We start from the raw sequence: 23,327 nt of genomic DNA on the forward strand, positions 1-23,327 counted from the left end.
GTTTTTATTCCTGCATTAGTTGACTCTGGGCCTGGAGTTTTCACTCACAGGATAAGATGAAAATTCATGTTTTCTTTAGGTTTATATCAATATCTCTGACATAAGAGATATTGTCATCTAGGTTCACATTGTTTAGCCAATCATCTTAAAGGATTTTAGCCTTTTCCTTAGTGATATGTATGTATTATGGAAAGGATAACATATTTGAAGAAAACTATCGTGCAATTAAGTCTTTAGTGAAACTTTGTCAGAGCTACAGGATTGAATGAAAAGAGAATGATCAACATTCAGTACTCATGTAGAGTTCTTGATGATTTTAAGATACTGCCTTGTTAGAAAGATTTTGAGTGGGATTTGTTAGTTACGTTTAAATTAACGAGGAATTGTTACCAGTGAGGTGCTGGGGGGGCAGCTGTAGGTTTTTGCTGATCCTCTACTCTTTGCCAGTTGCCAGCACAACTGTTCTGGAAAGAACAATAGAACATAAAATGGAGTTAGAGAGTAAAAGTTAAAGTTGAAAGCACTTCCTTGTCCATTGAATTAATTGTGACTTTCATTGCTTGATGTAGATGAATAAAAACTTCAGCCTTTCTGCTCTGACCATCTGGCAAGTTTACTTAACTGCTCATTCTAAACCTTTTTTCCATCGCTGATGCTGTCCTCGCTGCTTTACAGTGACACGGAAGAACCATTATTACGCAATACTTATATAGGACTTTGAAAATCCCCATGCTCTGTGTTTTGTGGCTATGAATCCTGTTGATCTCAGGTATCATCTCTTCTTTTGCACAGAAGGGCATCTCGGTGCTACAGCCAGACATCCAGAAACACAGGAGAGATCCCACTTCTTGACTGTGTTTCAGCACCCATGGAAGGTGTCTACAGCTGCTAACAGAGGTCATCTTCTTTCCTAAGATGATAATGCACATTGTTCCCTGCTCCCTCGTGTAGGGTATCTAACACTGTGCCATTGTCTTCACAATGTCTTCACACCACTGAACTCTATGATAAATACGCTGTTTCTCATCATTCCAGCCAATGAAGCCTTTTCCACGTCTCTCTGAAATAGAAAAGCGCATCAGCAAAAGTGTTTTTCCTACGTGTTGAAGGCCCATTGCTTTAAGAAAAGTTCTGATATAATCAGATATTACTTGATTCTGCACGTCTGCTGCAGAGGTCATTATTTCAAAGATTAATTGAGCTCTTTTAATGTCATGTTAAAGGTAGCACACACGTGCAATATTTATTGATGACATCTCCAACACTGCATATAGCATGATCGTCTTCACCGTCACATCAAAAACTCTCTTTTCCCCCTTCTCTTTCAGTCTTACTCTTTTGTGGTGACTTGCAATGAATCTTACAGTGTCTGGATTGCTTGCTCAAAAAAACTTTGCTGTGTTTTAGACCTACAGCCACTTCAGCATCCCTTTCAAACACCCCTGGAATATCTCCTCTTGTTGAACCACCGCATGCACGGCTCAAACAATGCTCCTTCGCCTTTCCACGGAACATCTCTTTGCTTCCTTCCAGCACTCAAAATAGCAACTACACGCCAAAGCCCATCCTCATTGCCAGAGCTCCCTGCTGCAAAGGAAGCGGGGGCTTTATTCTCTCAAATAGCATGAAACAATGGGAACCCCTGGATGGAATGTCCAGCTTGTGGGCAGGAGCCAAAGGCAGCGCTCGTCTTTCTTCCACAGGATTTTTGTGCTTCATCTTCTCTTGTATAAATACAAATACACATTTGCAGATGTATATTATTTTCTAAGCAGCTAATTCTAGACTCATCATTAACTAGTACGTTTTAAAGACTCCTTTTAATTGTCTGGTGGTGTGGTTGCTTTTTTTATTGTGTGTGTGTGTTTATTTATTTTTGTGTGTTTGGGTTTGTTTTGGTCTGTTTTGGTTTGGTTTTTGTTTTTGTTTTTTCTTCTCAGAGGACTGAAAAAGGTTATTACAAAAAGTAAAATCGCACATCCCAGCAGAAACTCTGTCAGATTTTCCTCTATCTCTGTCTCAGACTGGGTTCCCAGTTTAGTTTTGTTTTTAAGTTACTAAACGTTAGCTTTTAATAACTTTAAGTTATTGGGTTTTTTCTCCCCCACATAATGTCCTTCACTGCTGCTATGTTACTTGAAACAAACACTCAACTTGCTTTTTGAAGCATAAGTTGTCTTTGGAGGGGATGCAATCCATCTTTCACCATATTGACACTTTCCAAGTATTTCTCTGTAGTTCCTCAGGTGGGTCGGGTAAGTTCCACTCATCTTCAGAGCAGGACTGTGTCAACAGATTTACAGTCTCGTTTCTAGGTTGGCCATCACTGTTGCAGTTCTGCTGAGGCTTTAGTGATGCAGAAGCTGAGACTGGGGTGTCATCCCAGCAGTAAATCCCATGGTCTCACAATGTTCATCTTGCTGGGGGTGATCCTGGGGCAGTGGAGCTGCTGCAGCTGAGAGCCCCTGGATTTGCACAGTCAGCATTTCCTGGGCTACTTCAGCACGTGTGCGAAGTTTCTGTTACATTTCTCTGGGGCTGGAAACTCCTTGGACTGTGTATTTTTAATGATTTTGAGGCATGAATGGACACAATAATAACTTTTTTCATTTTTTCATGGTTTATTGTAAATAAGAGATCTAACAGCACCTTTGTCACTTCTCTCTCATCAGGCCATCCGCCATTCACTTAAATCTGGTCAAAAATCATTGCCTGTCAGTCTAAGCAGATCCCTTGGCTTTTTCTTAACATGAAGCATTTTCCACTTAAAAGGGGAAAAAAAGAAATCTTGAGGACAAAACGGAGAGGGTTCTGAGCCAGGTCTTGCAACCTTGTCTGCATGTAGCCTAATCCTTCCTGGTTACATCTGTGCAGATGGGCGTTGAGTAGCACTTCACCGCTACTTGAGCCGAAACTTCTCTCAGTGCTTTAGAGGCTCACGCTCTGGCCAGGAGCTGTTGTGCACACACGTGTCATTTTAATAGCCTGACCCTCTGGGTTTCGCAGGTTCGGATGATAACACTGGTGTGTCAAGTGTTATTTATGGATATTGTTGGTGTGAGGGTATTTGAGGAATCATTAATTATTGTAAGTGCAGGCAGATTGCACACAGTTTTATATACAGGGGATTTACATGTGCCTGATCCAGGGAAAGTTGAGAAATGCGTTTCTCACGCTTGACCTACTTACCATGTGAATCTTCGTAACTTTCTGAATAAGCTGATGAAAGAAATAAATCATCAGCACCCTCAGCTCAAGGTGACAAGTTTTAGGGTCCCATGGTTGCTGTAAGAAAAACAGCTTCAGGTGCCTGGATTAGCACTGCTCTCCGACACACTCTGATATTGCTGATGGTTTTTGGTAACCATGCTAAAGCTACAGTAGTTTACCTTGAGGTAGCAGGCAACCAAATCCTGATATCATATTACAATAACAGTAATGCTGTTATGTGTCATCACTTCCACTGAACAGAGGTTCTTTTAGCAAAAGTATGACTTTGGGAGCTGCTAATTCAATGGCATCGTGTGAACTATGGCAGACCACAGAGCTGCTTTGGATGCTTTTCCAGAACTGAAGTCTAGCGTCTTCGGTAAAAACTTAGAAATAGTTAACCCACTTTCATATTTATTGTATTTGAGGAGTGAAAAAGTAGTGCAATGGGGAAAGAGCGAAGGGAAAAGGAGTTCGACTGAAACAAATTGATCGAATATTGGTTGTTTTTACTAAATGAATAAGGATAAATTCTCTTGGTTATGTGACTATACTCAATAATAAAACACTCTGATGCTGGAAATTTGTCACAATTTCAGCTAAAGTACCGACCCATCAGCTTGTAGAGAATAGTCTCAGATTTGAAGCATGTAAAGCAAGGCAGAGCTTTGGAGGCTTCTGTGCCGTGTATGCCAAGAGCAGCGCTGTGCTCGGGGCACGGGTGTGTGAGCACTGCACCGTGTATCTCACTATGTCCTTTGTGTCAGTGTAACCTAAAGGAGGTCTGTATGTTCAGTTGTCTTGCATTTAGCTGTTATAACCCAAATACACTGTGTATACTCTGTACGTAGATGGCATAAGCTCCATCCAACCTTCTTTTTTTTGTGATAGGAAGGTAGCTGCAGTTCAAATATAATACAAATTTTAGATAATGGAGTTGGGCACATGTAAGGAGATATAAGAAAATTCAGATTTTTACTACTTAAAGAGAAAAAAAAAATATTAAAAAATCAGACCTGGGGGCAAAATTAAATTACAGAAAACTGAGCACTCAAACCTGCCTCTGGACTATTTTTAATTCTGTTTCGTGATGTTGTTTTTTGGTGGTGTTATCTCTTTCTTTTCTTATTAAAAGTCTGAGAGAAGAAACCAAAACAGTCTCTCTGGGATTCTAACTCACTCATGGGAGAAAATGACAAACACACTTTCCCAAACTACTCTAAATTTCTCTGATGCATTATAACTCAGTATCAGAGAAGTCCAAAAGATGCAAGATGAAAAATTGATATGCTGCGCTTCGGTGCGCAGAACACACAGACCTGAGGAAAAGCGAGTGGGAACACTTGGCGAAGCGAGCAATGAGTAATTTAAGGCTGTTTTGGGCAGCTCTGCCTTCTGATTTGGTGATTATGTCTGTGCCTCCTTGGCTATTTGCTGTGCTGAGCTGAATATTTACTATATTGATAGCAGCAAGCCCTGGCAATGCTGGCTCCAGGAGTCAGAGCAAGTTCACAAAAATAATGTAGACTATTCTGTTTCTGTTATTATGGCATTGCCTGAAGAATCTCGGAATAGACTCTGACTGCTTGAGGCTTATTCTTTATGTCATGTTGCCTTCCTTGGACCTTTTCTGCAGTTCAAGGGGAAGATACATATTTTCTAGTAAACTAGATAGTTATCCAGGCTTTTGGTTTTGGCTTTTTAATTATTTCTTTTAACTTTTTAAAAATTTTTTTACCCGTTGAATTGTTTAGCATCACATAGATGCTGATTCTCTTTCCATTTTAAATCAGAGAGAACACTGAATCTGGGGAGAGCAGGTTTAGGTTGTATTTTCTTAATTAGGATGCTCAACAACTCAGGAAGGTTATGTTTAGAAGAGAGTTAGATGACCATATCTGGTGTTTAATTTCTCTTCTGCAGAATAAATGTACTGTTATAAAAATGACACAAAAGGTAGCTACTGCTGTTTATTGACTGAAGAGCCAAGTAAAATCCAGCTGTGAACATGTGGGTAATAGGAGATTTTCCCCATGTCTCTATTTGATTTCCATGCACAATCTTGTGCTGGTAAATATCAGTTTAAGTCTCAATTTTTCTTTCTGAATAGGGTCCCTGACATGACCAGTAACTTGTATGTGAAAAGGTCTACAAGGAGAGGAAAAACAAACCAAAGCAAATCAAAACCCCGCAAAATAAAACAAAAATGAAGCATTGCAACAACAGACTTGTTAGTAAATGGGAATCCTCATCTCCTAAATGATAAGGCATATTTTCCCCCTCCTTTTCCTGCAGTTATTAGTAGAGAGCTGGGCTGAGCTCACATTTCCTGTAGTGTAGGAAATGCCATTATTTTGAAAAGTCCTCCCTTCAAGCAGATTTTTAAAATGTTGGAAAATTAAAGAAATTATTGTTCAAGGAAAAATGTTGTATTTTATCTTTTTTTTTTTTTTTTTTTAATATGGGAATTTTCCATTGTAAAACTGGAGTTTTGATTAGAAGAGTCATCTTGAAAGGGAAAAAATGAGCTTTGTCCTTCTGAAATTTCTAAAGAGACATTTGTACATTTTGATTTTTTTACTTTTCCAAATAAAATTGCATGAAACAATGCATTCCTCTGTATTTTTATTTTAGTGGTAAATTACTAATTAGATCTAGCTACCAGTAGGTGCAGTAGAAGTTACTGTTTTAGAGAGAAGTGTGTGAAAAGTACATTGAAAACCCAAATCAAATGGCTGAAGCACTGTTGGCTTCTTGGTGTCCTGTGGACTCACCTCTATATTTGCTTTAGTACTTCTTAGTATTGCCAAGTTTACACCAGAAATAAAATACCCATCAGATACTGTTTGAGACAACTGTATTTGTATTATCACATCCCCAGCATCCTCTGTTGCTGGGAGAGCAACCAAAGAGAGGAGACGGGCTGGTTCTGCAAGTTCCTGCAGTACGTGAGTGGTACCTTTGTCTCCATCGGTACTGCTTGTGTATTTAAATTTATGCACATATTTAGTACTCTGCTGAATTGCTGTGTCCTACAGAATGAGCATGCGATCCCGTTATCTGATGGACTAATTGTTGCACTGGGCCATGTATTTTGGTTTTACTAATTTTGCAAACCCGCATATACTTACTGTTGTGTTTCATCCAGGGGTCTAAAGCTTCTCTTTTCTATCAAATGCATTTATACCTCAGAAAAGGTGCATTTTGTGGATTTTGTTTGCGCTAGGCATGTTTAAGTTGTATAATGGGCACTCACTTTCTGGACAGCCACTGCTCTGGCTGACCTTGGCAGCACGACAGCTGTCGTATTTTCACATGGATGAACTGTTCTTGAACAACTTCTCCAATGTATCAGGAACAAACTAGCTTTTCTTCAGCATCAGGAATGCAGTGGGCCTTCTTTCCAACTATTTTTTTCTCCTTCCACAGACATATTTATTGTGGCAATGGCAAGAAAATCCTAACGCTAAGCCTTCGTGTTTGAGCTCCTTTAAATTTCCTTCAGGGGAGTGACAGAAGAGCCAAACTAGATCATGTCAGAGCTTGCTTTCTTTAATTTAACTCTTTGGTTTTTTTGTTAATAAACATGGGTATTAATTTGTAGTGGCAAGAAATGTAGGAAGGCAAAATCCTTTTAAATCTTTATTGCTACTGTTTCCATGTCTGCTGTACTTATTTAATTTAACTCGTTGTGGTAGTTAGCCATGGCAGAAAGTGGGGTGCTGATGGGGATTGAATATGAAAAGAGTTTGCAGTGTGGTGGACTAGATGGCCAATGATGAATTGCGGGGAGTGTTTTATACAAATGTAGGGACCTCCAGCTGGTCGTGTGCTCACTGGATCCTTCGGCTGCACAAGGGGAATCAGGGCATGGAAGGACAAGGGATGAGCTGGTGTCAGGAGCAAGAAATAGCAATGTGGGAAGGCAGTGGGGACAACCAGGGATCTCAGACCTGGCTGGTGAGAGTCCCTCACTAACATGGAGCTAGAGGGTAATGGCGAGAGCACAGTCCTGCTGACACCAAAACCTTTTTGGGGATGAAGCAGTTTTGCTAGAAAAAAAATCATCATCTCCAGAAATGTATTTTCAATCAAGTTGTGAGAAAGGAGAGAATACTCCCCAAAGAGCCAATAACTCATTTTTATGCCTGGCATATAGAGGCTCAAGTTAATTTTGGGCCTAATTCAGATCAGAGTTTTGTATTTAACTATTAAGGTTATATTTCTACATTGGTCCTTGCAATTGATTAGGGATCAGTAGTAGTACAGTGCCATGGCATGGATGAACTGCTCAACAACTTCAGTCCTTGAGTAGTTTTTGCAGCCTGCACTGAGCTGCATCTTAGCACATCTTAATCAAAATTAACTGGTTTTCTCCAAAACTGCACTCCCATACCCTCCAACCATGTCTCTGTGGGTTAAGGGGTGAAGCACAGAGTCCTGTGATTTAATAGTAACGTAAGACAGTAAATACAAGTGCTTTGTAAAGTGCGCATGTTTCTGGACCTGAGCCCACTTGTGTGGCACTGGCTTGTGTTTCTCTGCTCCATATGCACCAGTTCTCCTCACACCAGGGATGTTAGTAGTCAAGAAGGGAGTCAGAAAATGTGTGTTTGATTCAAGAAAAAAATAAACCTTCAATGGTAGCAATAAGTGTAATTGCTGACTGAGTCTTGTGTGACAGAAGAGCTGGTGTTCAGCGAGCACATAAGTTTGGAGAGAGAGTTGAAGATTTTATTGACACTTCTGTGTTTTGCAGATTTTTTTCATCTTGGAAATGAATGTCAGACCCCAGTGGTTAGCATTAATGCTATATATCCTCTGTGGTTAGTATTAATGCTATACAGCCCTGCCAAAGGCGGATAAAGTTAGAACTGAAAAAAATAACCCACAGTGAAGAAGTTAGATGCAAACAAACAGGGATGGAGGTCTATGCCTACAAAGCGCTCAGCTCTGTTGGCACTTCTCCTGGACCAGTCCTGTCAATCTAAATCTGAATTATTTGCAGAGTGAAGTGTTGGTAATGACCAAGGCTGTCAGGACTGGACTCGAGGTGAAGAAGGCATCTGAAAAAGTGTTTTAAAGCACAAACCGAGACTGGGCTGAACCCCGTGAATCAAACTGCTCCACTCTACCCTTGTCCTAATCTGTTCTCATCCACGTTGCTGCCAAAGCTGGGGGAGACGGTCAGCCGGCACGCACTGTGCCAGCTCAGGAGCTGCTCAGCTCTTGCCCAGACAAGCGGGGATGCTTTTGCGTAGCCAGGAGGACTCCAGCTCTGGTGTGTTCCAAAACAAAGCGCAGCTTATAGTTTGTTTTGTCTTTCAGTGGAATAAAAACATGGCGCTTGGCAGAATGTGTTCTGTAAATGGGCGGCTTTTTACTTAAAATGCAGGGAGTGGACTTGGCTGTGTCAGATTGGTGTCTTGAAAATTGCTCTCAAAATACTGATGGTTTTTAAGTTATTTTTTCTGGAGTTGATTTAATTCGAAGGAAGTTTTGTTTGTTTGCTTGCTTGCCTGATATTTTTTTGGTAGGCTTAAATAGATAAACTTCATTTCTTCTGTAGTTTATTTTGATGAAACTTCTGTAGAATGTGGCGCAGATAGCACAGTGCAAATGCAGTTAGACTTCGAAACTTTGGGTTAGAGTTTGCAGACCCCAGAAGACAGCTCTTGTATTTCATAGTGATTTTCAAAGACCTTGAGCTGACATGAGCTCAGACTTCAGGAGGGGAGGTCCAGTGTTTCTCCAAAGAGCTTCATGAAGGGCTTTCCATCTCTTTTGGGGCCCTCGTGTCAACCCGCCAACCCCCATTGCCCAGAGCTCATGGGTGCTGGGCAGAGCCAGATTTGAAGGCACTTCCCATGTTTGCATGGCTGATGCTGTTTCTCAGTGCAGATATTTTTAACTATTCCATGTCCCAGCCCTGCTGGGGGCTGAGATGTTGCTCCAGGGCTGTGACAGACCAGGTGAGCAGCTGCTGGGCTCGGTACTTGGCTAAGCCACCAAAAATCTCCTGGCAAACCTGGGGTAGCACCAGCTTCTCCCCAAAGAGCAAGTGGCTCTGAGAGGCTTTGCCACATAAGGGCCCATTCAAAGCTGTAGGCACCAGCTGACAGGGATGTCTTTGCCTCTCAACAGATGGCCAGGCTTTTTATTTCAGCAAGCAATCTTGCGTGGAGGGGTGGTCTCTGGATCCTGCCAGCATTTTCCAGACAGGGCCAGCTTAGGGCAAGAGGGATCTGATGTCCATGCCCTTCATAGCTCATGAGCTTAAATGACGGGCTGTTGACAGGAAAGCTATAATCTAAAATGTAAGATCCTGAACTCTTCCCACTTTTAGTTTTTCTTTGGTGGAGTTAATGCCCTATTTGCTTGTCTCTCAAAATCCATTCTGGCGCGAGTACAAACCCTCTCCTGGTGGCGAGCAGTTGTCCGGATTTGAGATGCCAAGATTTGTGCTGACAGCTCCTTCTACACAATCTGAGTCAGGCTGTCACAGCTGGCCATTAGAGGCTTAAAAAGACACACACACCTACAACAAATAGCACCAACTTTCCATCATTGAATATCAGAACCTGCTTGATGAAAAAAACATAATGGCTTACACTGCTCTTTATTTTAGTGTAAACAGTGTCTCCAAAACCCTGTTCAAGTGTGGTAGCTATTTATTTTATGTTGATTGCTTGCTCTTATTTAGGAGCACAGGTTTAGAAGGGACTTCCTGGCTCAGGAGATACAGTCCTTGATAATCCCAGGCATCACATTTTATAATCCCCCTTGTAACCTTATTTTTCTTTAAGGAAAACAGTCTGTTGTAGTTTCAATTTGTCTTCACAACCATTTGCCTAGTATGATATTCTTAGCATGGAGGAACAAGCACCAAAACGCCTCATTGAGGGGCAGCATCACAACTAGAGTGGGGCAAAGAATGCTGCTCATCAAAAAGGGATTTTCTGAAGCTGTTTCCCCTGTAGTTTTGCCTTTCTTGGTGGCAGCCTGTGCAAATTCTGCTGATCTAGCATTCAGTTTGGGTGCTAAAAGATGGATACTTGCAAAAGTTAAATTTCTGATTTAAAGTAAACCAGAATCAAACAGTTCTCCACCCTGCTTTTTGTATATGGAGACAGGTCAGATTAACTTCTGCTTAGTCAACTGATGGTTGTTGCAAGTGTAGTGCTGCTCTGTCTGGATGTGCTAGGTTTTAAACTTACTGTAGGATTAAATTTTGCATGCCCGAGCTTTAGTAGACCTTAGTCTGTAGTTTATTTTGGACAAAAGGTTGATAAACTTTGGCTCTCAGGAAGGAAGCATGGAATCTGAGACTCACTATTATTCATTGACTTGTCTTTATGAGTTTACAGTCCACTGATGCATAACACTGAAGGAAATATTTTTTGTGAAATGTTTGCTTTTTTCGTTGGCTTTGTAAAATGCAACGTCTTTTCTTGGAGATATATGTCAGGGTCATATAGCTACTTCAGTGAACTGTGTATGGTCAGGAAATAGACTGCACTGAAAAGATTTCATTTTTCTGTGAAGTCAAGCTTTTAACCAAGACTTCCCTCTTTCTCCTTTCAGGGTTTTGATCTCCCACTAACTGCTATTTGAACATTAATTTTATGCACAAACAGGGGTAACTGTGGAAGGGAAATTTCAACTCTATGGAACATTTTCAGTATTTTTGTATTAAATCAAAATTCGCACACAACAGTGAACTTGTAAAACAAAACCCCATTTATACATAAGGGAATTTTCTTGGCTGACATTTTTGTGTCCTCTTTTGCTGTGCTGAAATATGCTGGCCGTTTGGTGTGATAGAGGGTTTGACTCTGCAAACTTTAATGGCTATGACACAACTGATCTATTAATTTAATGCTTAAATGTTTAAGACGTGCTTACATATTTTGCTGGATTAAAGCCCATGCAAGCTCTGCTCCCTCTTTGGATGGTCAGTGGGATGATTTGTCTGAGTTGGGAATAATAAGGCAAATAAGGCTTTGTTGGACCAAATGTGTGGATGTTACGTAGTACTACTACACACTGTTTATAAGATGTTAATGTCCATTTCTCTTTCTCCACAGGTTCTTCTTGAAATTTTTCCTCAAATGTAACCAAAATTGCCTAAAAAATGCAGGAAACCCTCGAGATATGCGTCGATTCCAGGTCAGTCGGACACGCTTCCTCCTTTAAAAATCAGCAGCTGTTAGGGACACAAGTACTTTGACCCAAACTAACCTAGTAATTCACTGAAAGATGCTAAAATCATAAGGTCACAGAGTATTGCTTGAGGACTTCTTGTCACAGCAGAATTGGCAGGAAGTAGTTGGATTTTCTTGCTCTGGGCAAGAGAACTCTTGAAGATAATGTCCCTTACACGGGAAATGAAAGCATGGAAAGGAAAAATCAGAATGACCTCACTATTGTTTTAGGTTATGGGGCTACCCTGCTCCGAGATATTCCCTTCTGCTGGGGGAACTATTTGCCTTCATGTAAACATTAAGTGAGCATTATACTTATTGGAAGGGGCAGAGGAGGGTATAAGAGCCATTAATAAAATCACTCTCATGACTACACTTCAGCAGTTCTTCTTCAGCAGTGTTAAAGACTCATAAACACGTATCAATAGGATGAAGGTCTATCCCAGTAGTCAGCTCTTAGAAAAAACTACCGTAGGGTGTATATTTCTTGGGATGTTTTTGGCTGGTATTTCCCTGCTGTTGCAGCTTGTGGCAGTGGGGCTTGGGAACTATAGTATCAACACAGCTTCAGATGGCCAAGAACATATTTTATGCTACACCTATGTCCACGACTGCTTTGGGATTAGGTATGCCACTGTCCCTTGGGAAGATGGTCTGGACTTGCCTTCCCCAGTGCTGGCAGCAGAGTGATGTACGTGGTGGCAATGCTGAGAAATAGTTGCTTCAACCCGCTTACTGAAGATGTGGTCCCTTCGCTGCCAATAATGCTTTACCCGAGTGCGTGCTGAAAAATATTGGGATAGAGAGCCAAAGGACCTTCTCTTTTAATGGGAAGAGTGTATATAACCCAGGGAGAAAACATGATAGTCATTCAGAGGGATTTGCCTCAGGCATCTGAGGAAAAAACAGGAGGTTTGTCCCAGAAACTGCATAGATCTCTGAAGGAAGACAGTTCCAAGAGTTGGCTGTTTTCTGCAGTAGCTCAGGACCTTGTTTGCTTTATTTTTCAGCACTGTAGCACTTAAATAAAAGTGCTAAATGCTATGTAAATGGCAATATTATTTATATGTAGAACATGTGTCTTTTGTTGAACTGCTTAATTGTAACAATGCTGGAAGGCAGAAGGGTGTTATTTGCCCCTCCAAGCATAGCAGTGCAGAGTGAGGAGATGTGGCCACAGGGATTAAATTAATCAGTATAAGAGCTGGCATTAGCATGGCAGAGCCCTCAGCCTCTCACCCCACACTCCTCCCTCCATCACATTTCTCCTGTGATTCGCGAGGGCATTATCACTGAACGAGAAAGAGGGAAAAGGACTCACCAGCACAGGGGTTTAGGCCAAGCAGTCGCCCCTGGGGCCCGTCAGATCTTGCTTCACAACATGTACACTCAACTTGGTTTGTGCTCGTCCAGGCTTGAGGCTGATTTTCATATGGTAATGCCTTTTCGTGTTCTCTCAGAACAGCAATCAGGAGTCTGTGTCGGCGAGTAGGTAGGACACATGAAAGGTTGTTGGTCTCTTGACTTGTAAAGACATTCTGTCATACAAACCCAGCTTCACAGCAGTTGAGCTTTCTGTGTGTAAACAGAAACTGCTTAATTACACAGGTCATGTCAATTAGTGTGACCTTAGCATTTTCAAGAAATTAATCACTTTCAGCAGAGCGAACCACTCATGCTATAAGACAGGGTGGTACTGAAGCTTGCAGCATCCTGTTAAGTGCCCAGGCTTATTGTCCTACAACAGCTCTTTTTTTTTCTTTTGTTGTTTTTTTTTTGTTTGTTTGGTGGTTTTTTGGTTTTATGGGTTTTTTTTTTGTTCCTTTTTTTTGGTTGTTTGGTTTGTTTGTTTTGTTTTGTTTTAATTTTGAACTTGTTGCCTTTTTAGAAATAGACTTCTTAAAATAAAACAGCCAGAGTCTTCGAAGTCCAGGCTTCATTTGTCATTTCTTAGAGTGGAAAGGACCAAGCCTACACACAGTACCTCAATCATATGATGCACCTAGATGTTTGAGACAATGTTGTATAGGAACCAAGTGAAATCTGGGGTCCTGTAAAGTCAGTGAACGGTTTGCTGTCAGCTGCCTTTGGAATATTGCAAATGACTTACAAGGTCTCTAACAGTTACATCAAAGTTCTGGTTAAAGGTGATGAGAGTAAGATATTTCCAGCTTCTTTCAGAGTAGTAGAATACTTTTGTAACAAGAAGAAAGTGAGAAGTCCCCTTCCTTTACTTCATTCCTCCATCTGTGCTGGACTGTTAAGCTGCCCAGAGATTTGTCGATCTTTTAGCCATGGTCTCTTATTCATCAGTGCGCAAAAGTTGCTGGGAGCTGTTAGAATGCACATTATGGTTTTGGTCAAAGAAACGGAGATGGGCCAGGGACATGAGTCTTGCACTATCTAAGCATGGGTCCTGTGAAAAATGTCCTTTCTTGTCATTTTTTGGTATTTTTATCCTGTAGCAGGGAATTGTCTGATTATCATATGGTATGGGAGGTTAAGAAAATATAGGGAAGAGGGAGAGTATGTGTTGATTCAGATGACCTGTGTGTGAAAATTAATTCAGACTCATCTAGGAATAAGTTTGGAATTTTTGTCCTGAACTTTGTGTGCAAATGTAGTAGTGTGATAAGCCTCACCTAAAATAAGTTGTGGGCCTGGAAGGAAATGCATTTCTCTGTATGTCTGAGGTGTCCAGGTATGTGACAATGGGAATGGTGATGAGTGCCAGCAAAAATGTGTGCTGGAGCAGTGCTGGCCCTGGCTGTGTCAGATGTGTTCCTATTAGCAGAAGGAGATGGTCAGAGAGGAGAGTCAAGTATTATGAAGGAACTCAAGACAGTTGGGTGTTCAGTTGTGCTACAGACTCCCTGCTTGTCCTTGAGAAAATCATTTTATCGCCTGTGTTTCATCAATTGCAAAAAGTATTTGGTGATGTCATGTATTGTCACCTTTGTCCAACCTTGCCTTTTTATTCCGACAACCCCATGGAGCAGATGCTCAGTCTGATTTTGCATTCTTCATCACAATAAGTCATCAGTCTTGGTTGGATGAGCTGTAGTGCCCCAGTTAGTTGTGGTAATAATAATACCTAGGAGAAGGCATCATCGGTGAACTCTGCCTGGATTTTATATTTCAGCACTAAGAATTCATTCGTACAACCTAAACAGTTTTGCATGTTATTGTAATTAATGAAACCCAGGTGCCCTAGTTATCTTGTTGTTCTTGTTTTAGTACACTTTCTTGCAAACTGACACATGTCAAGCTTTAATTTAGAGGAAACTTTTCAGACTGAGTCACTGCATAAAGCCCCAGACGTTCATTTATTATGAAAACCTTGAAAGTCACTTAGAAATTGCCATGCTATTTGATTCTGTTACCACAACCTCTTCCTCAGCCTAGGCTGCTAGTTTGCCTCCATGGGACACTGCCACTCATGTTTGAATTGAAACCACTTGTGTCTTATTGCAAATTTGCATAAGAGACAGAGATGATGCTTCATGAATCCCAGATAATGGAATTTGGACATGCAAGGCTCCATCCCCAGAGAAGGGAAAGGCAAAAAAAAAAGCCTGATTTAACAAGGTAATTAAGTGCCTGGCCTGTCCTTGAGCACATGAGCAAAATTACTGAATGTATTCTACTGATGTGCTTAAAGTTAGGTGACTTTTAAAGCGTCTCATTAAATCAAGAGTGATTTTTAGTCACTGGAATAAAGAAGTCAACACACTGGAGGAAGAAGTCACCAAGTGGTGCTGAAAATAAAGGTGTTGCTGCATCACTTTCAGAAGAGCAGCGAACACTGGAGTTACAGGTTTAACAGTAATGACACACTTCAAACTAGAGATCATCTTAATCTTAATTCTCTCTGCTTTTGCCACTGTATGTTGGGGACATCGCACAAATATCAGCTCCCTCACCTTACATCGGAGAAAATTGAAAGCACAAGGAACACGCTATGTCTTAATCAGTTAGCAGAGCTTAATGGGCTGTGGTTAAAAATGAGGAGTCATGCAATGCTTAATTTTGATATATTAGGTGAGGTACTATAACAAATAAACAGGCCGAGCGCTAAACGTGGATAAATAGCTTGATCTCCAGGCTCCTGGTCTCTGAATGTGGTGTTTTGGTTTTGTTTTTTTTTTTAAACTAAGCTCAGGCTTTCACAAACTGAACTATTTAATGGCAGGCAGAATAATTCACAGAGCCGTGGTACGTTAGCGCGACTGATAGTGCCAACTTCATTGAAGAAAGTTGTAAACCAATGTGTTTCTTTCATACCTCTGTCTCCCCTGGTGTTGATACAGGATTTAAATTCAAAATCTATGAAGGGCTAAAGCTAAAGCTCAAAATCATTTTCCATGTTTGCCTGTCCCAAATTAAAACTGTGTTTTGTTGACAAAATTTGGAAAGGTTTGAGATTTGGCAGGCCTGGTTATCCCTGTGCTTACATTAATGTGTCAGCACCTCATTAATCATTTATTAAACTGTAGTGTGCCTTTCCCTCTTGCTATGGTCTGTGTTTTAGGATGTCTCAGAGCCCATTCCATATATACTTTGGCTCTCCCCTCCCCCTAATTTTATGATTTCTCCACAAATTAGTTTTAGTATGTCCTTTAACTTGAACATATCCCAGTCATTTCAAAATCAAAATGAGGAGAGTGCAGTATTTTTTTAGATTAAAAAATATGAGGAGAACTTGTAACTCTGTAAGTGCTCTGTAGCGATCCAAATATGTAACTGTGTCACACAATATTCAAGGTGTATTTTTTAGGGGCATTAATATTTTCTTAGTGCGGTGTATGTTCAGTATACCCATATTAATGAGGTTTTGTATTTAAAGAATTGAGCAGTGAGCGTGTGGTGCATCTTACGGGTGCACTATGAATAATCTTATTTTTTTTTCAAACAGATACATAAGAGTAACCACAGGTTTTCTTAATGCATTTCCTGACACTGAAAAGAGTTTCTCTTGAGGATTCCTTTTATAGTTTCTTCTGCTAACGACACTGAAGAACCACACCAATGTGGTCTCTTTGTAGTAAATCAAACTCTCTGTTCAGGAGGTGGGTAGGAAGACACTGTTAAGTAATTCAAAGTACGTTACATCAACAGTTTTGGAAACCCAAAGAGGGAAAAATTAAATGTAGATTTACTCACATAAAACTGACCTCACTAGGATTTTTTCCTTGAGTTCTTGCCTAGAAAGGTGCGTGTATAGTGACAGCTACTTATATCTACAATTTTCACAGGAACCTACCTTGCTATTATTACTCTTGACTCATTATTTTTCTGGAATCCTATTTCTAGAAATGTTTAGAAGTTTGGATTTCAGCAGAGGATTGATCAGCTTCAGTGGGAAATCAGCGTGTACCTATAGAGTTTTAGGGTTGGGGAAAATATTTTATGTTGTAGCCATTGTTATTTATTGTAATAGTGTTAATTTTCAGATGTGTCTAAGCAGATCCATTGCAGAGTATAAGGAGCTGGCAGGAATCATGGAGCCTTGACAGGCAATGCCAGCTAAGGATTTGGCTTAAAATCCCAGTTGCAAAGAATTTACAATGGTTGCAAGTGCACAAATAAGATTGCAAACCCTGAGCCACTTACTATAAGATCATATTTTATTGAAAATATCATAAACTTTATTCTATCCCTCAGGAATGCAATGGATAAATTACTTTTTAAATCCCTTTTGGAATTTTATATATAGGGCTTGGGGTTTTCTTGCCTTTAGTTTGATTTCAGAAAAACTTACCTACAGTGTTCGGTGCTTTCTTTTTCCCAAATTTCCATCTGTAAGAGCTCTTGAATAATTTATTCTGTGTTTTAATATCTTTCACTTAAAACACGCACAAAAATCTATTGCCTGGAATGCCATTCTGAGGAATGGTTTTAGGATACTTCAGACGTAACCTGCTCTTTTTTGTATTCCTCTTTTTACAGACAAAGACCTTGCGATGAGCTATGGGCAGTTTTGCTTACTTTATATTTTTGAGCGTTTTAATCGGTGGTCAGCAAGAGTTGGAAAATTTTCCATTTACCTTTTTTTCAATCTAATTCAAATGATGAAATTGAATTGTTGTAAGCAATCCTTTAAGTGTCCCCATTTGACCAACTTTGAGAGGCAGGAGCTTCCTGAGAGAGTTGAAGCAATGTTTGCCAATCCTTGTAAAGCATTTCACCTCTTCAGAGGCTAAAGCCTCTCAAAACCAAGAACAATTAAAGCGAGAGCCTTTCAGAGTGACTGGGGAATTCAGCAAAATAAATCAGAAATCCTCTGCCGTGGCTCTGGAGGCTTGCCTCATTATAAGAGCAGATCTATTAGCCCCCTTGCCATTGTCTTTCATTTCTCAAGTGAGGTGATTCTAATTAAATTAATCTGCATGTCAATCTATCGGTGATCAATCAAAAGGGCTGAGGTCCCCCTTTGCGGCAGTGTGCTTGCGGCTGACAGGGGCTGATAATGGAGGAAGAAATAAACTGTCGAGCAAAGTTAATTAGTCAACATAATAGGTGGATTAAACAGGAGCTGCTGATTGCTGTTTCACATGTCGAAGCATGAGGTGGGAGCTGAAACTGCAATTAACAGACAATTATTATATTTGGTTGTAAGAGGTCACATGAATAAACATATCTCTGTGGGTTTCAGTTTTTAATCCCTTTCCCTGTTTAATGTAAGGAGAAGTGTAGGTCATTTCTTCTTATTGTTTTAGTTGAAGTTCTCAAAGGCGACACGTGCCCCTGGCAAACCAGCACAGCCAGCTGAAGGCCAGATCTTTGGCTGGGGTAAAACCCTTGGAATGCCATACTCGGTTGGGAAGAGGCTGTGGAAGGGGGTGACTGGATGAAAGGCAGGGAGGCTGTGAGGTTGCTTGGTCTGAGTGTGGTGGGAGGAGACCTGGTGTGATGAGCTCCCAGCTCTGCCAGGGACTTGCCCCATACATCCCTCTGTTTCCTCCTTGATAGTTCATGACTCCATTGCCCTCAGCCTGAACAGGGATCTCCTATAGGATGATGCCTGCTGGGCCTTAAGGTTGATATATGCCTTTGGACCCCTCTGAGTAGCTGGGTCTCCCGCTCTGGACCCAACATGTACCTGTTTGGCTCCTGCTGGGTTGGCTCCTCTCCCACCCCAGGCTGCTCTGGGGAGCAGAACTGTGGGATCCTGCCTCCAGGGTGGTGCTTCTGTCTCCCTCCCCTCGCCTTAAACCAAATCCCAGGTGTTGACATTGAGATAAGTTGAGAAACACAAATAATTCCAATGCTGCATGAATAGGGTTGTGTTCTCCAGATCAAGACCCCACTGTCAAGCGTGTGTGTGTACACAAACATGCCTATATGTACTCCCGAAGATAGAACTCGGGAGAAATTTGGGCAAGTCCAACAACCTGTAGTGACTGTACTGAGGGGGGGAGTGGGGGGGGGGCAGGGAGGCATGCAGCAACTCTCATTACAACTTCACAAAATACGCTTTTGTTTTCTTTTATTCTGAATTGATTCTCATTTGCAATGTCAACAGCTCTATCTACTTCAGCATGGAAACTGAAGGATAATTTAGGGTGAAACACAGATGCCCTTGTATGCAGGGGAAAAAATACTTAATAAAGATCCTCTTGTTAAAATGATGGTTAACAGTGTGCCGTCTGCCATGCAGCTACAAACTCTGCAATTTGACTTAAAACTGCATCAAAAGCTTTCGATGCCAAAGACCCACTCATCAATAGCGTCTCTTGTTAGATTTGTACAGCACAAGCACCAGTTATTATGTGAAATAGCTATGCAATTTTCTACAGCTCCCAGCTGTTATTTATTTAACTGAGTTTATTATACTGTGTGCTTCTTAAAAAACATACAGATATATCCAAATTTACCTCTATTTTGCTCTTGTCTTTGCAGGTTGTGGTGTCTACAACAGTCAATGTTGATGGCCATGTGTTGGCAGTGTCGGACAATATGTTTGTACACAACAATTCCAAGCACGGGCGGAGAGCTCGAAGACTCGATCCCTCGGAAGGTACGCCTTCTTATCTGGAACATGGTAGGCATATAATTTTCATTGATTGGCATTGCTACTTTAAATGTAGTTTTATTTGGTTTATTTCTCTGGCTTCTGGTTTCAAATTGTCCTGTAAAAGTTTATACCTTTGGGACCAGATATTTTGAAGAGACTGGCCTTCAGACCAAAGCGGGAGTTTTTCTAGTAGGTCAGTGATAAACGTAGTGAAATGACAAACCAGTAAGCAAACACGGGTGAAGAGTTTGTCCTGCGTTGGTTTGAGCTTTTCCAAATTGCCTTGATTCTTGATTGTGTATCAAAAGCATGTTGCATATATTCTGAAGGGATCAGCACCCAAGTTTCAGATTGGATTTCTTCTGTCTATAGAGAGCTGAGCTCTCCAGGAGATCCAGCTGTTTCTTTGAATTGCCCTAAATGAAAGCAGAGCCCTCTTGGAAATCCATCTGCTTACTCAAGCCATGGACGAATACTCTCTTCTGGCTCCTGCTGTGCCAGCTGAGGCAGCTGCTCTTCCCTACACACCACAGCTGCTTGTCTCTCCTCCCTGCTGCAGGCTATTCTCCACCGTGGACATGCCAGCTAAGATGGTTGTCCCATTGCTCCCTAGCCTTCTTCAATCCAAAGAAGTTCATTAAAGTTGAACCATTTAAGTAATAACTCTTCGCAAATCTACTTTATTTGTCTGAAATAATTGGAAGAGAAATGGTACAAGGCAATTTGTCCGGCTTTTCTGAAAGGACAGTAAAGCCCAGGAAGGGTGGGCTGGGGGTGCGTGGCTGGGAGCAGCCTGGGGGACAGTCATCTTTTCTGTAAGATCAGCTGATCTTGGGAAAGAACATCTGCTGGTGACTGTAGGTGCTTAAAATGGGAGTTGTTGAGTGCAAATGTACTTTGAAAAATATGGATTTGATTAATGTTTTGTTTTGCTCTTTGTCCTCAAAGCTGATGACTACTACTGAAAAGCAAAACAGAGGGCATTTCACTCCCCTCTCCCTGTTCCAGCTTGGTAGAATAGCTCTTTGTCTTCAAAGCTGTTTGTAATCCTAAATTCAATAGGTGCTTCCTCCCTCTAAGAGATGTGTATCCTCAGCTTCTATTGAAGTAGTTGAGTGTAGAAGGTTCCAGTCCTTTTTGCTGGTTTGTTTCACAAATATTTGCCAAGGATCTGATGAATAATTAAATAGATTTTTCCAAAGAGTGTAAAGAAACCAGATAAAATTTTCTCTGGGAAGGCTAATGCCACTCAGAAAAAATGTTAACTAGATATGTTGAAAGAAATTATTAATACTGAGAAATGGGCAAATGTGTGGGTTTCTACTACTCAGTGAATTCCTGTGGAAATAGCTTTCTATTCTGTTTATGCTTTCAGGCATCAGTCCTGCAAGCACTTATGCATATATTTAAGATTATGCACACATATGGTCCTGTTGGGATCAATGAGGCTTCTTGTGTCAGTAGAGTTGAGGGTATTGATAAGTGTTTGCAGAATCGGGTCTGTAGTTCACACTTACTAACCTAAAATTCTTAGCTCAGCAGCGTTTCTCATTATATAAACATAACTTACATCTGTATTTATTTAGCTCTAACTTTTTATGTAGGCTATGAGCCATTTTCAGCCATAATTCATATTATAGATTTTTTTTTCATCCTGCCAACGACCTAATTTAATAAACAAACCACTGTTATAATTTTTGCTGAATTTTTGTAAGGAATGTATGAACTCTGTCTTTATTAATTAGCAGAAGGCAGAATGTTACAGAACTTAACTTCTCTCTATTCAACTTTGTAATCTTTCCATTCAGACTAGTCTTTCAACAAAACACTCCTATTTTTTACTTGAATTCCTACTAAAGTAGATGCCATATATTTTTTCTCAATCAGTGCATGCTTTTGGTCAAGGCAATACTTACTTTCTCATACATAAATATTCTTCTTTGCTTGCCTGATGTAATAGCAAATCATTTTACTACGGTTATCATTCTCATTCCTGCTACCTGAGGGATTATGTTAGCAAAAAGAAACAAAAAAAGGTAATGTTATGCTTACATATCCACACAAACCCTAGTTACTGTGCCAACATTAAAAGTCAACATCTGCAAAATATCTCCATGTCTATATTTTGTGGGAAAGGTGATTTTTCTAATCTGCTTTCTCAGGCACCTCTCAATCAACCTCATAAAGCAACTAGTAAATTCTTACTTTTGAATAGCAACCTCCACACTACAAATTGCACTCATCCCAATGGCTCGGTGGAGTCTTCCTTATTAACCTAAATCCTTAAGTCCAGCTCTCCACGAATTCTATGCACACTTGAGTCCAAGACACAGGAAAAAAAAAATCCACAAACTGTTTTAGATGTTGTTATTAGATGTCTGAAACACTTAATGAAAGAAAAATAGGAAAAATCTCAGCTGGGCTTAACGCTGTTGAATTTTGGGCAACCACCACGAACCTTGGACCCCTTGGAACAGATAACAGTTTCCCCCACTGAAATTAATTTTTGCTTTTAGTTGGAGTCCTGAGTTGGAGTCTTCAGGTTTGGAATTTTTATCTTGGACAATATCTTCAGGTGTAAGTAGCAGAGACAGTTTGTTTGCCTTTCCTCTTTCCAGCTCTTCTGCCTCCGCCAGGGGAGGCCAGATTGACCTGAGCAGTAGCTGTAAATGGTGACATGTGAAGCTGACTTAGGCATGGCGAGTTTGGCTCAGGTTTATCACTCTGGTGAGCAACTTCTGATCACAGGTTTTTAAATACTGGGATCTAACTATCATATGCCCTTGACCAAATGTGTTCCAGTGTGCTTTTCTAGATGTTTAACTCTTTAACACAAGTATCTGATGGCAAGAGAGAAGAATGCCTGACTGTGTGTGGACCGGGGGAAGGGGAGGGGGATGTAGCAAGAAAGTGTGCTTGTGGCCTGGTTTAGTTAGACAATAGCCATCTTATTTTCCCTCACAAAGTTGTTTTGGGACAACATGCTCTTAAACATGAAGTTGCAGTTTATGTGACACCTAAAAGAGACTTTGGGTGCCAAAAAGCTGGAAAGAACGCTTTACCTCCCAAGCCACTCAGGAGCCTGGTGTCTCCACATTTGGGTTTTACCATCTCATTAGCAGGTAGCCTGGATTATTTTTGGGACATCCAACACATCTCTATTTATACCTTGCTTGTCAGACTGTAATATGAAAGTTCCTTTTCGTGGGTCATCTCTCTGAATATAGCTAGGAACCTACATCATGGTTTCGTATCCACACACAGTACTCCTTGAAACCAGTGGGTTAAGAAGCCCATACTTCAAATAAATATATCCATCTTTCAAAAGTAATAGCTGGCAGAGGTCGATTATTTCATATATCTCTATGTGGTATAAATAGGGTAAGCCACGGTAATCTGTGGTTTTCAATAATTATCACTTTTTCATTCACAAATAGTTGGATCATCACTTGTTTTATATTTATGGTAAACCAGAAAGCCAGTGTGGTTGACCTTTCTAAATTGTACATATATAGTAAGATGTATAATGTATAGCAAATAGGCCCAAACCAGTAGAATATATTTCAGCTTGTAGTTCATCCCAGGGTGTCAATTTTAAGAGCAAAATCTTTCCAATGTGATTTAAGTGAGTAGCTTATGGAAGGGGGGAATTCTGGCACGGTTTGCCACAATCCTTTTCAAGTTTACCAGCATGAAGTCCACCACTGCAGATGTCTGCAAAGTTTCCAGTTTAAACTCTCATATCACTGCAAAGTAGAAATTCTTTTATTCCCACAAATTTTTGAATAGCTTTACAAGAATGTAAAGCCAATTGCATCAGTTTCTCTGTTATTTTTCCTCACTGGCAGAATGCAATGCCCTCGAAAAATGATAGTCCCCGAGACCCTGTCAGTTTG

General features: G+C 40.6%; 1 protein-coding gene across 10 annotated transcripts in view; it reads left to right on the forward strand.

The window, feature by feature from the left end:
- The window catches only part of EBF1 (EBF transcription factor 1), a 273,509-nt gene that overhangs the window by 161,263 nt on the left and 88,919 nt on the right, over positions 1–23,327 (forward strand). For 6 of the 10 annotated variants that reach the window (XM_065029681.1, XM_021288959.2, XM_065029678.1 and 3 more), the window contains exons 7-8: positions 11,298–11,379; positions 19,317–19,458. In XM_065029681.1, the coding sequence (XP_064885753.1) occupies positions 11,298–11,379; positions 19,317–19,458 (224 nt within the window). The remainder of the gene's footprint in view (positions 1–11,297; positions 11,380–19,316; positions 19,459–23,327) is intronic. The other 4 variants (XM_065029679.1, XM_065029680.1, XM_005503345.4 and 1 more) reach the window with 1 other exon arrangement.

This window comes from Columba livia, chromosome 14 (genome assembly GCF_036013475.1).
Source record: "Columba livia isolate bColLiv1 breed racing homer chromosome 14, bColLiv1.pat.W.v2, whole genome shotgun sequence".
Classification (NCBI taxonomy): domain Eukaryota; kingdom Metazoa; phylum Chordata; class Aves; order Columbiformes; family Columbidae; genus Columba; species Columba livia.